This window comes from Lynx rufus, unplaced genomic scaffold (assembly GCF_022079265.1).
Source record: "Lynx rufus isolate CCGP_SWC_20201006 ecotype Redwood Valley unplaced genomic scaffold, mLynRuf1.p SCAF_15, whole genome shotgun sequence".
Lineage (NCBI taxonomy): Eukaryota > Metazoa > Chordata > Mammalia > Carnivora > Felidae > Lynx > Lynx rufus.
In genome coordinates this window covers 26,470,297-26,488,871 of record NW_025814829.1, presented here as the reverse complement: position 1 = coordinate 26,488,871, position 18,575 = coordinate 26,470,297, and the positions used below count along the sequence as shown (strand labels likewise).

Below are 18,575 nucleotides of genomic sequence, written 5' to 3'. Positions count from 1 at the left end.
TATGTTCAGATTAGAGTTATAATTTTATATTTTATGTAAATGTATCAACAAAGTAATGTTTAGTAAGATATTTAACATTGATATAAAATGGAAATAAATTTATTTTGTGCTTTGAATTTCACAAAAGATTTGAGAATGGAAAACAAAATGCATTTTATTATTTTTTAATTTAATTTTTCTTTAACATTTATTTATTTTTGAGAGAAACAGAGACAGAGTGCAAGCTGGGGAGGGGCAGAGAGGGAGAGACACAGCATCTGAAGCAGGCTCCAGGCTTAGAGCTGTCAGCAGAGAGGCTGACGCGGAACTTGAACTCACGGACCATGAGATCATGACCCAAGCCGAAGTCGGCCGCTTAACCGACTGAGCCAACCAGGCGTCCCAACAAAACGCATTTTAAATGAAAATTACTAGCAATCTTCATGGTGCTACATTGATGATTATTTCTCTATCAGAGAATTCAGAAATAATAGGATATATCAGAAATATTAGGATATATCAAAATTATTGAAAATAAAGTAATTGGATCAAAATTCAAACTGACTTTCGTTTTTAAGGTAGATTTTAAATTCTATGAAAAGTGTTTTAATCTCTTGAAAATACCTAAGCTTATATCATCTTTCACCTGATTCCTTCATCTCTTCACAGATATAAAACCAGCTAATGTGTTCATTACAGCCACTGGAGTGGTCAAACTTGGAGATCTTGGGCTTGGTCGGTTTTTCAGCTCTAAAACCACAGCTGCACATTCTTTAGGTAAGAGACACAGTGTAATTTCATTCAGTTATTGTGTGTGTGTGTGTGTCTGTGTGTGTGTGTGGTTAAAAACAACATAAGGGACATACTATTTATATGCCAGCTCTTACGTTCTAAATAAAACTATTTTTAAAATCATCGGATCCTCAGTAGATCCCTACAGCTCTCTATCAGGTATAATGTGCTCATTCACATGACAGTTGGGTACTTCTATTGATTTGACTCCAGGTAGACACTTGGTAAAAGAAAATGCTAATAAACAAACCTGGTTTTAACAATTGCCATAGAGCATTTGTTTTATTCTCCATTTAACAATATTGAAATAATATGATTTAACCATATCTTGGAAGAGTACTTCACCTGACTGTAAAAATACCATAATTTGTAAATGTTTAGTTATTAAAATAACACACATAGTTGTGATTACTGCAGAGAGGAAACCTAAACATGATCTATTACTAACAAGGAAAATATTCCCCTAAATAATGTAGTAAAAGATATCTGCTGTTTATTCATTCTAGAGTTAATAATATGGCATTGTCCTTTATATCTAAAATAGAATGAATGTAGCTATTACAACATTGTAGTAGCAATGGAAAGACAGTTGTCTACTTTAGAAACAATAGAAATTACTAGGAAGAAATAATTTCTAAGAAATAATTCTTAAACCAAATAACCTAAAGAGAGTGACAGAGCTTCTCTTAAAACTCTTCAAATTACATTTTGTCCTTGTTAATATAAGACTTAGATAACATAGTAACAACCAGACTAAAATAAGAATTAAGATAAAAATAAGATGACTTTAATTTAATTGTACCCCATCTCTGGTGTCATAATTTCAACGAAAACCATTAAATTTTTGTATAAAATTGTGTGTAAATATGAAATAAAAACTTTAAAACGGCCTGATATAGAATAAGTGAGTTACACTAAGCACAGTATTGAAACAAGCATCTGAATTAGTTGACTAGACCTTTTAAAGTTTTTCTGGCTTTGTTAGCAAGATTCTGTGTGAACTTGAACTTGTTATTTAAATTTTTATGTCTAGACCAGTACCTGGCACATAAGTAGGCACCCAGTCACTAGTTGCTGAATGACAAAATGTTGGATTCTAAGCTATAAAGAGTGGTAGAAAGATAATACTTTATCCTTTTCCCAGAGTTTTAGTTTTGTCAAGTACTTTAAGAAAATAAAGTTTCAACTGATTTTGAGTAATACTGTTTTGTTCCCTTTCACTTTACTTTTATTTTTATAGAGGATTACAGGCTTTCCTGATAAGAAAATTTGATATGAAATTCTATAAGAAATGCATAAATCTGAGTAGGACTTTGATAAAGTTTTATTTGGAAGTTACAACTCTTACAATGCAAATAATAGATTTCTGTGAAGAAAACATCGTTCCATGTCAATGTCCTTTCTCACTAGTAAAAATAACAAACATGTTTTCACTTTGTTACTCACCTGAGTAACAAATGTCTTAAGAGCATTCTGTCCTTTGTTTACTTAGAAATGCTACGTGCGCGCACACACACACACACACACACACACACACCCCTGTACATACCCATGCTCGTGCACATGCATTTCTTTTTTAAATGCTGCTTTGCAGACTGTCACTCTGAGCATGCTGTAGTCACCTGACCCTTTGGAGCCAGTATATGAAACTCCAATCTTATCAGTTTTGGAAATGGTCTTCTTTACTTGCCTGCCACTGCCTCATACAAAAGTTCCCAACAGGGCTTACAAAATCCATCTTCAAGCGTAGGCGATGTGCTAGTCCAGATTATGTGATATGGAGAGTAAATTCATTAAGAAAGTATTACCAGGTTTTATCTAAATCAGTTTACTTAAGGTCGTGTAGTTTTATGTAAAAATGCAGGCATATATGTGTGTATGCGTAAAATACGTGGGGATGCACATAATTACATAACATTCTAAGACACAGCCTGTAGTACAGCCAGTGAGGAGGTAACAATGAGATCATTTCTTTGATGAATGAATTAGAAGAAAAAGAATTTCTTTCACAAGCATTTTTTCTCATATTGAGAAAAAAATACTTTTTTTAAAAAATATTTTTTTAATGTTTATTTTTGTGAGAGAGAGAGAGAAAGAGAATGAGCAGGGGAGGGGCAGAGAGAGGGAGGGACAGAGGATCTCAAGCAAGCTCGGTGCTGACAGCAGTGAGCCCGATGTGGGGCTCGAACCCATGAACTGCTAGATCATGACCTGAGCCCAAGTCACTTTACCAACTGAGCCACCCAGGCTCCCCTCTCACATTTTCTGTGGCAGATAAAGTTATATAGGTAGTCACATTTTGAATCAGTATTCAGTACTCTTTTTTTTTTTTTTAATCAAAAGTATGTCAACATAGAATATTGGATAATATACATAGATAATTTCTTGGATCAGGCTTAAAAATTACAAGTACAAAATACCATGTTGCTGGATGTATAAACCATATTCAAATCCTCAAAATTGAAAACAATTCTCAGAAACTTTCACTTTTTCTTCTACTCCCTCACTGCTCCCACCACATACATTGAATCAAATATCTCTTTTCTGTTCCCTCTTCCTTAATCCATAGTGACTTCATGTTTAAACTAGGAAAATATTCTTCCTTATGTCTAATATTAAAAAACAAAAAACGAAAAATAACTCTGTGTATTCTCGGCAGAGTTATCTTCCTAAAAGAGATTATCTGATTTTGTCACTGTCCCCCAAATCCTTGATGGTTCCCAGTTGCCTAAAGAATATCATGCAAAGTCCTTAGCTTAGTAGTCAGGGTCCTTTAGTGTTTGGTGTCCTCTATAACTTTCCATTCTTATCATTGACTACACATCCCTACCTCATTATATGCCAGCCTTGTTTTTCTTCTTGCTTTGTTCTGAATGTGAGAAATAGCATGGTGTTTTGGAAAGAATAGAGGACATCTGAACTGACATGTCCATTGTTCTGCAGGACCTTGATCAAACCTTCTATTAACTTTCTAAGGCTCAGTTTCCAAATTTATAAAACTGGAAATGTAGGTAATAACTATTCTATGCTGTGCCTTAATCTCTACCCAATCCCTAACCTAATAATGCAATGAACATAAAGGTGTTTTCATTCACTGTAATGTGCCATTAAGTTGCTTATGTTAACACAGTGGTGGTGGTGATGAAGATGTAGAGAAAGAAGAGGGAGAGAGAAGGAATTCACGCACAGTTTATTATTCTGTTAAAATACCTGAATTGATTCATTTAAAAGACAGTTTTAGTACCTTCTTTATGCATGTTCTATTCTAGGGGCCAGGAACAAGCCTAAACAAGGCAAAGTCATTTTCATAGATCATATCTTGTGGGGAGAGGGAATAGATAATCATTTTACGTCTTTGTTTTTTTGTTAGCCATGTGACAGGGCATGACTAGGAGGGGAATTATTTTAGGAGGGACATGGTCAGACAAAGCCTCAGTGAGGGCAGTGTTTGAACTGAGATCACAATGCAGAAGAACCAGCTACCTGGGACTTGGGGAAGAAGGTCTCAGGCTGACTGAAGAACAGTTTACGCAAAGGGACAAAGGCAGGATACGCTCTAAGCTCAATCTGGAGAAAGTTTGCTGGCGGAGGGTGAAGGAAGGGTCTTGACCAGATGTGAGAAGAGTTCACATCTCATTCCTGGTGCGGTGGCAAGCTTTTGGGATTTCGTAGTAGGAGAGTAACATGAGGGGCCCTGAAGACTGTAACCATGAACTTGTTTCGTCGTCTTCAGGATAATCTTGGCCAGTATTGTCTGCTGTTTTCAGGTTCTTCTTTGTCCTGTTGGTTGCCTTCCTTTGTCTCTGAGTGCCTCTTAGGATGTGCTGCCCAAAACTGAGCAGAGATACCATGAGATACACATGAGCTCATCAGCCCATAGAACAGGAAGTGTGTCACTGCCTATAATCTGTGATCTAGACAATTCTTTTGTTTTTGTCCCCTTCCTCCTTTTGTTTTGTACATGAATTTATGGGAAGTCAGATCTTCATTTAGTGCTTCTGTATTGATTTGGACAGAGGGTGTTGCTAGGGAGACTAATTGTAGGATTATATATATCCCTGTGAATCTTGACGGGTTTTTTTTTTTTTTCATATTATCAACCTTATAGATGTTACAGGTGTTAGAAAATCTGTTATATATATATGTCTACATCTTAAAATTTAAATGAGGACAAATCTCTCTCCCTTGAATCAAGCTTCTTGACAGTCTAGATAAATGGTTTTAGAATTTCTTTACAGTGACCCCAGCAACATTGTGACCCCATAGGAACATTACCATATATAATTGAAGCAAAAGTTTCATGTGACAGTGTTTTACATTACAACTATAATGCATTCTGATATTGTCCTGTTTTATTTTATTGAAAATAATGCTAGCTGCAACCTACTAAATTGGTTTTACAACTTATTAATTAGTAATGACCTGCAATTTGGAAAACACTGGTGTGTGTTTACAGTGCTTTTATGCTGTTCCATTTACTTAAAGACAGATTCCGATTTTTCTACCTACTCTTAGATATTCTCCTGAATTAGTCATTTACAGTGTTCGCTGTGTTTCTGGAGGTGGGTAATAACATGCATGGTATCTCTGTACAATTTGCAAATCATTCCTTTCCCTAAGATCCTTACACATATATGTGAGCTATAGATATGGATTATTCCCATTCCAGAATCAAAGAAATGGAAGCACAGAGAGATAAGTGGACTGTATAGCTAGAAGATAGTGAGTGGCCTGTGGCTTCCTAACTGTGGGCTTACTCTCCCAACAGTTTGTTTTGTTCACCGTATCGGTACCTGGTGGCATTTTCTCCTACTCTATTAGTGTTTTCTTATTTGTTGTTATTTCCATCTGCAATTGCCTTAGTCTGCTCTGTACGTGGCATAGGAACCCACATATGAAAGCAGAGTTTGCTCTCTCTCCTGGATGTCACTGCTCTTGATGCTCCAAGATTCAGAAATAAACAGGAAATAGAGCTCTAGGATATTGAAGTCTGTGTTCATAAGCATTCTGTCTACCAGCAACTTTGGCTCGTGTTTCTAAGGAAGTGGCTCTTCTAAACTGAAAACTACAGTTGTGCCAAAGTCTGTGAAATAGGAACATGGCAATCAAGGTGTAGTTTTTCTCACGTCACAAAACACAGAATATACTTTTGGTACACTTACTTCTTAACTTACTCTAAAGCCTCTTTTCAGCAAATGTTCTGACTCAGAGGTAGCTTGCTAAGGGATCAAGTATCTTTACCTTTAAATATTGAAAAACATAGCAGAATACACAGAATAGTTTTTATGTATTCCAAATATATGATTTTTAGTAAAATCATACCATACTACCCTTATTTCCTATAATAATGACCCAGAGGAATCCTCTCCTGTTATTAAATAGCAACAACAGTAACAACGAATATGTGTATAGCACTGATAATTTACAAGCAGTTTTAAAGCACATTTTCTCCTCTGTTCCTCAATATTCTAGAAGTAGGTAGAATGGCTGTTATAAATTAAGAAATTGAGGTCCTCTAATACTGAACCTGACTTCTACTCCTATACCACCCTAGAATTCCTGATCCTTACTTTGTATAATTTGTCTTTTCTCATTAGGACTTCTTATTTTGTAATATGCTATGTAATTTTTTTATATAAATTTAAAAACATTAACGTTTTAACTTATTTTTGAGAGAGAAAGAAAAAGAGACAGAGTGTGAGCAGGGGAGTGGGAGGGGCAGAGAAAGAGGGAGACACTGAATCCGAAGCAGGCTCCAGGCTCTGAGGCTCGAATCCACCAACTGTGAGATCATGACCTGAGCCGAAGTCGGATGCTTGACTAACTGAGTCACTCAGGAGCCCCTATAAAATTTTTTAAATGTTTATTTATTTTGAGAGAGAGCAAGCAAGCAGGGGAGGTGCGGGGGGGGGGGGGCGGGGAGGGAGAATCCCAAGCAGGCTCCATGCTGCCAGTGCAGAGCCCAATGTGGGGCTCAAACTCAAGAACCTTGAGATCATGACCTAAGCTGAAACCATGAGTCAGTTGCTTAACCAACTGAGCCACCCAGCCACCCCATCTAATATGATATATAACTTATTTGTTATGCTTCGTCCTTTTTGTCTCTGTCCTACAGCTAAAATTTAATCTTTATTAAGAAAGGGTTCTACGTGTTTTTGGTTTCCTGATGTATTCCAAACACCTAGAATACGGCATTGAACATAATAGATATTAAATATTGATTAAATGATGAATGGGCTTAGAGACTGGCTGCCCATCAAAGGATGAATTTAATTGAATGTATCAGTACATGTGGGTTAGATTATGTTGCAGTAAGGAGTAACACCAAAATCTCAGCTGGCCTGGCGCTAAAGCATATGATGTCTCATCACCCACTGTGGGCCTTGTGTGGCCCTCTCGGGCAGCTGCCCTCCTCCATGTAGTGACTTGTCATTTCAGGCAGCTTCAATCTCATGTTATCTTCCTATCAACATAGCTTTTTGTCAGCTCGTGAGGGTAAGGGAACATGGACAATCACGTACTGGCTCTTAACTAAATTCTTCTGCTTCATTGTAACACAAATTACAACCAATTTTGTTTTATTGCCCAAAACAAGTCTCGTGGCCTTACCTATCTCAAGGGAATCGGGTAGCATAATTCTCCCGTGTGGTCAGGAAGAGGAGAACCAGAAATAATACATAATAAATGTGAGCACTGTCCACGGCCGTGAGATAAAGCAAAAATTATCTGGTTTATTTTGTCTGTGGTTTGTTTTGTAGCCTTTCTCTACTTGTTTGTGTGTGTGTGTGGTGTGTGTGATATATTTGTTGCTACTGCAACTAAAGCATAATTGACTCTCAATGGGAATGGTGAATAGAGAAGTAGCCATATATAGGGAATTTTCGTCACTCTAAGGAGCAGAGAGATTACTATAATGATTATGATTTTTTTTCAGAGAAATTATTTTTAAATTCGGAATAATTCATGAAACTCACCGTAGGATTGACCCCTCATGACTTTTCTCTTGATCAGTTAATCTGTAGTTATCCCTGATGGATGTGTTTGTGATAGAGACCTTATTTTGGTCAAAATAAAAAATTTATAATAAAAATTATTACTTGCCAAGCTTCAAATACCAACTTGAATTAAGTGCCATGTAGCACATGAACTAATTTCTTTTGTATTACTCTAATTCAACATTGAGGTAGTTGTGATTACCTAAATTACAGTCATATCAATTAGTGAACAAACCAGATTTCATTTAAATTACGAAAGACCATATTTTATTCTTTCAGTCTTCTTAAGGTAAATGTATTGGCTTTTCCTACTTCCCCTGCCTTCCTAAAAAAACTTAGAAAACATACCTCATACCATCCCAAAATAACCCAGTGAGTTTTAAGGGGTCGAACAATTTTCAAACCATATACTTTGCTCCTCAGCCCCTCAGTACCTAGTGTAGTTCTTGGTGTGTAGTCGGTTCTCAGCACATTGAATGTTCCAGTCTCCCATGCAATGCATGGATCATTAACACATTTGTATTTGTTTTCTATTTCTGCCCTAACAAATTACCACAAATTTAGTGGTTTAAACTCTTTCTCCATCCTTACAGCCAACAACGGCAGGTAGAATTCCTCTCACACTTTGAATCTCTCCTGCCCCTTCCCTTGCATATCTTACTGATGATTTAGGATAATCGGTCTGTTTTAAAATCTATAGCCTTACGTTTGCAGAGTCGCTTTTGCTGTGTAACATCTGATATACAGGTGTGACGCCAGAGGGCAAAGATTATGGGGGCCAGAATTCTGCTTACCACACACTATTTTAGTAGACTTCATGGAGAATCTTTTGTATCTTCCTCTAAAGACTGACGGATAGGATGAAGCTGTTTAAAAGTCAGAGGTTTAATGGAAGTTTGCATTGTTGAAATTAAGCACTTTCTTTTTTGGCAGATATTTTGACATCAAAATTTCACATTTTCATTATAGACTGTTACGGGTGTTTTATTGCACTGTGATGTACTTTTACTTTTAGGGAAGAATATACCATACTTGACATAATATAAATTTTGCAGACAAGTTCTATCATTACTATTAGTGTATTGGCAATTTTGTTTTGTTTGTTTTTTTTAGCAAAATTTTATTTAATCCTCAAGGGACTTCTCTCCTTAATACCAGTCCTGCTTCTTGAGTGGCTTACTCCATCATAGACTAGAATATAGGAGATAAAAAGTAATTTTAACAAAACTTAGTTAGAAAGGCCAATCTGCTCCAAAGGTATGTATAAGTAAATAAGGTTAGTTAGCTACCATTTAAGCAAACCTATTTGCTTCGGAGTTGCTTTTATTATTCACAGTGAAGTGTTTCCTGTCTGACTGCTGCAAAGGAGAAAAATGAGAATAATTAGATTAATAACGTTGCAATATGGCACTTTTTTACTTGCTTTCCTAATGACCCCCAGAAGAGAAAAAAGATGGAGAATTTTCTTTTTGCATGTACATGTGTGAATTTAGCTATTACATGTGTTTGTTGTATATCCTGAAAATGGCATAGATTAAAAAAAAAAAAAGGTAACTAGAACTCTGATACTGATCCTTGTGCTATATAATATTTGAAACCCATTGCGGGGGAATTTTGTTGTTGTTGTTGTTAGGATTGTTTGAATTCCTCTTTACCTTCCACAAGGAGATAAATAGTTCTCAGATTTTGTGATGTTGCCGGAAGAGTAAATGCATGGCCATCCATCACTCAAGCCAGATACCAGAATTTTCACACTGGAGTCTCTTGAGTGCACAATTCATGTTCCCCACACTATTTCCAAGTGTGATATAGCTTCTGATTTCAGCTTGGAAAATTAGTGTTCTTGAGTCAGGCATTAAAACAGTTTCATTGTTGGTGCCAAGTGCCACCTGTGGTCACATACTGGTTTTTCCCACACCTTTCCCTAGCACCTCTCTGTGGATTTTCTTTGGCTTATCCCCCTTCATAGTTTGACGTGGTTTGGGGCCATAAAGGCAGCATATGTTCAGTCAGTGCTATAGGCTACTTTCACGGATTTATTTTTAACATTCTGTCCTTTCTTGACTGAAATAATGGCTCTAAGAAGAAGCTACTATCTGATTTTAAGCTGCATGTTTCACCTCTCAGTCACCGTAACAAGGATGTATTTGAAACAATCAGAGCAGCTGTTAGAGTAGCGGAATTTCCACATGTAGCCCATTGAACCCAGACCCTGATTCCTGGCTTCTCATATGTACATACTGACTTTTAGAAGGTTTCTCTACTTCTTTATTTGAAAATATACAGTTTTCTGTTGTTGTTTTGTTTTGTTTTTATTTTTTAAGTTATATTTCACAGTGGTCAGTTTTAATGGAGTAACTTTATTTAAAAGCAAGTTTCAAATACCTGGTTTGAATTCCAAATCCACACCTTACCTATTTTGTGATCTTTGGCAAATTATGTGACCTCCCAATGCCTCCTCTCTAAAACAAGGTAACAGTAGTAATATCTCCTGAGACCACTTCATAATGATCCGCATGTCACCAGCGCATGAGCCCCATGAGGGCAGGACTTAGTCTGTTTAGTTCTATCTCCCCAGCACCTAGAACAGTGTGTGCCTTATAGTAGGGACCCACTAAACATTTGGTAAAAGTTCAGCCAGATAATTCACATAATGCATTTACACAGTCCTTAGAGCAGGGTAACAATAACAATAACGTTTTCAGGGCCCCGGGGTGGCTCAGTCTGTTGAGCGTATGACTTAGGCTCAGGTCATCATCTTGTGGTTCCTGAATTTGAGCCCCACCTCCAGCTCTGCACTGACAGCTCAGAACCTGGAGCCTGCTTCGGATTCTGTGTCTCCCTCTTCCCTCCCCTGCTCGCTCTCTCTCTCTCTCTCTCTCTCTCTCAAAAATAAACATTAAAAAATTAAAGAAAAAACAGTAACATTTTCTGAGTTTTTCTCCCTCAGCATTATTAAAGCTTTTAAATGTCATCAGTTGCACTTAAAAGATGACAAATTTTATTTTAGAATTTTCTTTTGCAGAAGAAATACTACTCTACCACCCAGCCATTCTGTATTAACCGTAGATAATACTTACAATTAAATACATTTGGCCTCTCTCTGTTAAGCCTGCCAACATAGTTTCTGGGCTGATTTAAGATTATGAAGGAAAGAATGAAAATTAATTCTTATTCCCTGAAGTTGTGTCTATCTGTGTGTTTTTTTGAAATCAAACTGAGATATAAGATGATTAGGGTCCTTTTAATGTTCCCAACAAGAAAGGTTCAAAGCTTTCATTTCTGCAGTTTGCTTTAATTCTAAGAGAACATTTCTAAACTGAATTTGTTTGTTTGTACTCTCTGACTTAAAACACTCCACTCCACTTTCCTATGTAATAGCTTAAAGAAAAAAAGGACTATATTACTTTTTTCCATTTTACTTCCCATCTGGATTTTTGTAGGTTTTTGTTTTGTTTTGTTTTGTTTTGTTTTGTTTTTATGAGTGCTGCAGAATTCAGAGCAAAATGGTCTCACAAATCATCTCTTCTTTCTCATCACTGCATCTTAGAGGTGAGGGAAGTGAATAAAAAGAGAAGTTAGTTAAGTGTTCCTAGCTAGTTAGTGAGGTAAGATGTGAAATAGGTTTCCTGATCTTTGAATGGTTTTGCCCTTTGAATGGTTTTGTTTGTTTCAAACAAAACGAAATGGAAAAGAAAAAAAAATAGCAACCCAATCTAACCTATAAACAGATGCCTCAGTAGTTCTATTTTTTTCTCAATTCAAGTCTTTGCAGAAATTGTAGTACTAAATGTTGAAAAAATTCTGCATCTAACTTGTTCTGATAATATGGAAGTTATTAATTAATTTAGTCATATATTCCATAATAACATGTTAGCAGAATTTTTTGACTCTTAAGCATAATGTAGAACTTCTGAAAATCGGTCTTCATTTTGTTCAGGATAAATTTTAGAACGTATTTATTGTTAATAGAGTATATACAGTGTGAAGCTTTTCCCATCTTATTTGTATTTGAATGATTATCTTAGTATATTTCAAAGATCCAATAGCGTTTTTAGTTGTTAGCAATTTTCCCCTAATATCAGCCTTTCTCTGTTACTGTTTGTTTTTTTTTTTTATGACATTATCATCCGTTTCTTACTTTCACGTATGTCAGGAGGTTCAAATAAATATCTGCTATGGTAAGATATATTCCCATTTTATCTACAGCCATAAATTCTCAAAAGATTAGTAAAATTACACAACTTGCTGTCTCCATGCGCCTCAACACACAGTAATTTGCATGATCGTTTTAATATCTAATCATATCATTCTATAACTCTCCCTTTTCTTGTACAGTTGTTAAGTCACAACATTCTTGAGGCAGTAGTAATAATAGACACAGCTGTTGTGGATTTTGTAAAAGGCTTTTAGGAAATAATTATATATCCATTAAATTTGAAATGTGGAAGACCTATCACTGCATGAAAATGTATTTCATATTTTCCTGAGCACTTAAATTTTTTGACCTCTCTGCTAGGTAGAGAGGAAGGATGAATCTGTTTATGTGATGGGGTGCAACCTCTCTGCTCAGTGTCAGTCAGTAGAAGAGCCTTGTCCAGGATGGAGGTGCACTTTAGGGAGCATGTAAGAGGGAGCAAGTGGAAATTCCCTCTTCTGCCGTGTTCAGCAGTTAATTATGATTTTATCCAATTAATAATTGTAGTGCAGGATACACACTTTCTCCTCTTCCTACATAATGACTCTTTTGGAGATGTGTCAATCAAAAGGTGAATAGCATCCTTAGATTTATATTTTAATATATTCAAGATCTGTATACCTGAAATATTAAAACGAAATCCACCTATTTAACCTAAAGAAGTTTGTTATTTGTAATATGAAGAGGAGTCAGTATCTAAGTTTGCAGTGTCAACCCAATACGTCACTTTTTGTAATGACCGTTAGCAGCTCACTCGAAAAGGCTTTTCTTCCCATTAAAATGTTTTACATTATAAGTTTAGCTCAGTCGAATACCCTCATCATTCTTTTTCTCTGCTTCCTTCACTTGTGGGTCGTCCGTGAGTTCAGTTGTGTTGCAGTCAAGGTGTTGTGCTGGGGCTAATCTCTGTAAAACGCTAGCATTTGTTCTTTTTCCCTATCATCAATCTTTCACACTCCTATCAAACCCCTAATGTATCAGCAGGTTTCCCAGAGCTACTGGTTAAAATTACCTTTGCTTTTGGTAAACTCTGAACCTTCAAGCCTCAGTGTTTTCAGTTGCCCCCTGTGGATTCCGTGAAGCCTCTCTCTGCACATTCCTCACTGCCACTCACTTGCTTTATGTCCTGAAACCAGGAGCCTGTGCAGAGCCCTCTTATTATTCCAAGTGTACCCACCACCCGTCCTTAGGTCGAGGGAGGGTGTAAATACCTCCAATAATCAGTGTCGCTTATGCAAGCTACAAGTGAAGGTGGTTGAAGCTCCCAAAGCTGGAGAGCTCGTGTTTATTTTACCCGGTAACAATTCAGATTGTTTAATCCTTGCTGTTTCTGAAAGTTTCTTAGCTTTTCTGACCCTGACAGACATTGGCAAACTTCCTTGCCTCAAAATAAGTACTACAATTAAGTAGGTTATTTCTTAAGGTTTGTCTTAACTAATTTCATATTTGACTAGTTCATATTTTATTTAAATTTATTTTATCCTCCTATGGTCCTGTTCTTTTTTCATTTCTTTGCTTTCATAGAAACTACCCTTTCGTCCATTGTGACTAGGACCCTCCATTCTTAGTAAAAATGGATTCCAGTACAGATAGGATTCCTTGTGGATACGTAGTTCCTGACGTTTGCACCTTCAGTGCAGTATAGTTTCCACACACAACTATTAGTTTGCAACCTTATTCTTTTGGAAAACCGACTCCTGCCTTTGAGAATGATACTTTGATTGTTGCTGTGGCTCTTCCAGTTGTCTCTGACTAAATACCCCTGCTCAGGACCGTGAGTTACAGTCTCATTAAGATTTACACTAACTGTTTGGGGAGTTCTTGAAAATTAACAGAAAAAGGGAAATGTCCTTCTCTCTGTGAGTAGCAGCATCTTTTTTGGTAGGTTTTGCCTCAAGCAAGTAAAATTCTAAAATCTCGTTCTCAAACTTTGGGTCTCTATTTGGCAAAAAAAACCCTTAGGCTAATGATTGTGAAGTAGCCATCTATATCTGAAATTGAAGATAGTCACTTTGAACGTCACTTAACTGTTTTACCTTTCAAAAAATAACTTACATGCCTTTGCTTACTTTTAAATGTTTAATAAATATTAATTTATTACATTATGATTTATAATGTTAGCATTTTGTAAAATGGCCATAAAAAGGGGAAACATGTATAAGCACATCAAAAGAAACAAAAATAAAAATTAGCTACAGTATCTTGTCTTTAAAAAAGTCTCAGTAGTAATAACTCAGATATTTTTCTAGGGATGTCCGTGACCTTTCACATATGTTATTGTGTAACCCTTTGATGCACAAAAGTCTGTTCTAATGTTTCAAAAGTGGTAGTAGGTAGGGTACTGAAGGGTAATGATTATATCATTCATAATTTTAAGAGCTATAACTGTGTTATAAGGAATGTTTATTAAAGTTAATGAGCATGATTTATTTATATACACTCTAAATTGTTATATATTAATGTTTATATTAAGTACATGATTATACCATCATGCTTGATTATTTGAGATATGCAAGCCGTATTTTTTTTTTTAAATAAAGAAATGAAGCCAATGTGAATCACTTGAGTAGATTTTCTTGTTAGAATTCCTTGGTTTTACTTTAGTTATGCTCCCGAGAATCTCCCTGAATTGATCAAAAGGAAATAAAGTTCAACTCACTACACCCTTTTTAATATAGGATAGATGTTGCTGTGCTGTATAAGGGTCAGGGAGTAGAGGAAGTTAAAAAGTTTTAAGTATTCACAAAAACCATTTTCTGATTCTAATGAATTATTTTGGTGATATTTTTTAATCTAGAATTTTGTGTCTAAAATTTCTTACCACAGCTGCATCTTCATTTTTAGACTCCTCTTGTTTTGTTTGGTTTGCTTTTTGCAGTGGGTACACCTTATTACATGTCTCCAGAGAGAATCCATGAAAATGGATACAACTTCAAATCTGACATCTGGTCTCTTGGCTGTCTACTGTATGAGGTAAGTAATGTTGATAAATTCCATATATTGATGTATTTTAGTTACTATAATATATTTCCTCTATTCTTATACACTTATTTTATTTCTGAATGATGTTTAAGAATTAGCTTTTTAGTTACAAAAGGTTAATTCATTGACTTAGTAATTGTTTTTGTAACGGTAATTATACATTCTTGCACATTTATTTCCTCTAAGTATTTTTAAATTGTTTCCTTCTGGTGAGAATTTTATTTTGAAAAATATTTGTAATGTTAATGTAATGTTTTTCTGCATATCTTATGTATGAAAATGTACACCTGAACATCTGTAAAATAACTTGCTTATCCATGCATAGCAGGGGAAGTATAATGGAATGGATTTAAAACATGAAAGTATGGTGAATATCTTTTTCAGTACTCTTTCACTCTTACGCAGAGTAGTAATTCAGCTTTAAGGATAGTAGGTAAATAGATAATTTTTCTAGGTTATCACTTAATTTTGTTTCCATGAGTAAACAGTTGTATTGGTAAAGCTTAGTGAAATTCTCTCCTGTTCTACTGGTGATAATTTATGAAAGGAAAATGAGAATCATCTAGGTAGATCCTCTAGCAAATATTGCCATGCAGTGATTTGGATGGATAGAAAAAAAGCATACTATGAACACATTTTACATCCACATTATAGAGTAATGGTATGAAAAAGCACTCAAGACGAGTGACTTCTGTAAATTTATGTTTTAATCGAATGGTATAATTTTCCTAGTGACACAGGCTTTAAGTCAGAGCTGTTAATTAAAGGTTAGTCTACATCTAAGTAACTATTTTAATAAAATAAAATGAAGGAAAATAATACATGGAATCACTTTCATGTTTTAACGTATGTAAAAGAAATCTAAAGTGTATAGACAGAAGCCACTGTATTTCTTACTCTATATTTTGTGTTCCTGTCCTCCTGATTTAAATGAAATATATGATGAGATCATCTATTTTAATTGCCCACCTATTACTTGGAAGTAAAGCAGCAGAAGGTTTATTTTTTAAATGTGTATCATGATCTTTAATTATATATTATGGTTTACACTTTCAAATTTCCTTAATTTAAGGAACCTGAGATTATTTATTTTTTTCTTCCTACTAAAGTGATTAATGACCACTTTAAAGAATGGATTTTTAAATATTCTTAGGTAACATTCCTAGGATAATTTTTATTATGAAAAATTATGAATCAGTGATATGACAAAATATGTTCTTATGTATGCACTAGAGATTAAAAGAGATTATGCTCACTAATTTGATACAGTGCTGAAAAGAATTGATTTTGATGATATTAAGTTGCTACAATGTTTAAATACCACTTTGTACATTTTTAAATATTTCATATTTGTTTAGGTAACGTTAGATTTCTTTATGTCATAATCTTATATTATCAAGGCATCATTTTCCTTTTAAACATCTAAAGGTAAACAACAAATTGGTTTGCACTAACGATGAAATTTAGCAATGAAAGAGAAAAAGTTCAATTAAGGTAATACAGGTTTTTTGAGAAGTTCGTCTGATTCTTTTAGGGTCACTAGACTCATATCAAAACTGAAATAATTCTTCACATTCTGGATTTGCTTTGAGAGGCAGTGTCTCATTTTTATGTATTTTTAAAATGATCACCAAAATAGAAATGATTTCTTTGGACACTCCTACATCCATGAGTTTTATGTGTTATGGACGATTTTGAGTTAAAAGTATTTATCATGGTAATGATAGTTCTCATCTCAGTAAATTTTCTCAGTTCCTCTGTGCAACTCATGTGGAAAGGACTAAAATTTTTCTAAAGATTTAATTTACCTTTATGTTCTGTCTCCTTCCAGTTATGTTTCCATATAATGTTAATAGAAATACCCAGCAATTAATCTTTCAAAAATTGGCCACAACCTCTCTCAGACATTTTATATTATATCCCACTAAGAATTTACTCTTAACAATGAAGGAGCAGGAAGCTTTTTTGAAAATGTATTTTAAACTCAGAAAATTAGACTTTCAAATATTCCTGAAACCTCAAAAAAAAAAAAAAAACTAGCAGTACAGTTTTAATTGATATGCAACAAAGTAGACTTTACTAATTAAAATCAAGATGCTGTGCTTTTGCTACATGGACCTTTACATGGAAAAGTAGGTTTTACACATTTCCTTTATTGTTCAGTGCAGCAATTGCATCCTTCTAGGGTTGTAGGTTGGTGGCTTACAGTTCAAAAAAAAAGAGAGCTGCCACCAGCCCCGAAGACAGACAGTGGGCTTTCGTCCCTCCGACACCCCCAGAATACTAATCAGGAAAGTCAGACCCTGGAGGTCAGGGAGCAAGTCAATCATTCTAGCGATCGTCTCAGTGTGGAGGATCAAATTAGCCTGAAAAATTCAGCTGCTGGGAGGAGAGGGCGAGCAGCTGTCAGGGGCAGCATCGAGATGCACTAATGAACCAGATGAATAGTGCAAAAGCTTGAAAATAAAAACAGGACAGTTGACATTTTTCATCTGTCAAAGCAGGAGATGCATGAAAATATACTATTCCTGTTTTAACTCCTTAGGGGACATTCAGATTTTTTTTTTTCTTAACACTGCAGTATTGAGACAAAAGTGCTGTAATGAACTCCTAACAGAGGATAATGAATATATGTACATTTACGTAGGGTTTTTGCAAACGTGGAAAGACTATAGTTTATATATACGGTGTATTTTTTTCTAAGGTGGCATTTATAATTCTCTATCATAAAGTGTCCTTGCATTTTAAACCAAACCAGAAAACGTGATCATTCTTGATAGCGCCTCTTCGAGAAATTTCCTCTCAGATGGAGGGTTTTATATGTTTAGGGCCATTCGTATTGTTTTTACTTTTTTCTCCTCATGTGGAACAACCTTTCCTGAGGTGGTTTCGTATGGGTTTATGTAAGTTTGATATAAAATGCAGGCTGGGTAAAACTGTGTCAAGCTACTTTGCAGGTTTGATTTCCAGTGCCGTCCCCTCCTCGTTTAAGGCTGCGAAGGAGTTAAAGCTCTGTCTGGAGCACCAGAAGACAGATGAGAGCCATTTTCAGCTTGTCCTGTCCCCACTGACGCTCACTGAGTAGCACAGCATGGACTAGCGTGTTTCACACACACTCTGCCTGTCTGGGGAATGTACACATTGTCCTTCCAAAATCAAACTTATTAGCACATGTAGAAAAGGGTGACTGACTTTGGGGCAGCCTCGCACTCCGTGTTGTATTCTTGCTGCTGCGGTTCAAAGATTTAGAAGGTTTTGAACAGGATGCGAACATTTTAAATTGAATTTTTTAGTTTGTAACCCTGCTTACCACAGTACTTGCTTGCACTTTAAATGTCAACTTAGAACCTTGTCTGAAAATAAATTTAAATCCAATAATGTCTTTTTCAAAGTTGATCATTCTTTGAGTCTTTTTTTTTTTTTTTCTGGATAGAAATCTCATTTGGATGCCTTGAAGGAGCCGCTATGACTCAGAGAGCTTTTGAACATATTTAGTATTTTTGAGACATTATCGAAAGAAAAGAAGTTCTAGTTCATTGTAAACTACTTGAGAATCAGTTATAACATTCAGATTGGAAGGCATTGTTTTTCTTCTCAGAATAATCCTTCCCTACAGAAACTGTCATACA

At 35.5% G+C, this 18,575-nt stretch overlaps 1 protein-coding gene across 2 annotated transcripts in view; it reads left to right on the top strand.

The window, feature by feature from the left end:
• The window catches only part of NEK7 (NIMA related kinase 7), a 160,302-nt gene that overhangs the window by 120,257 nt on the left and 21,470 nt on the right, over nt 1–18,575 (top strand). For both annotated transcript variants that reach the window (XM_047076723.1, XM_047076722.1), the window contains exons 7-8: nt 649–756; nt 14,843–14,937. In XM_047076723.1, coding sequence (XP_046932679.1) covers nt 649–756; nt 14,843–14,937 — 203 coding nt within the window. The remainder of the gene's footprint in view (nt 1–648; nt 757–14,842; nt 14,938–18,575) is intronic.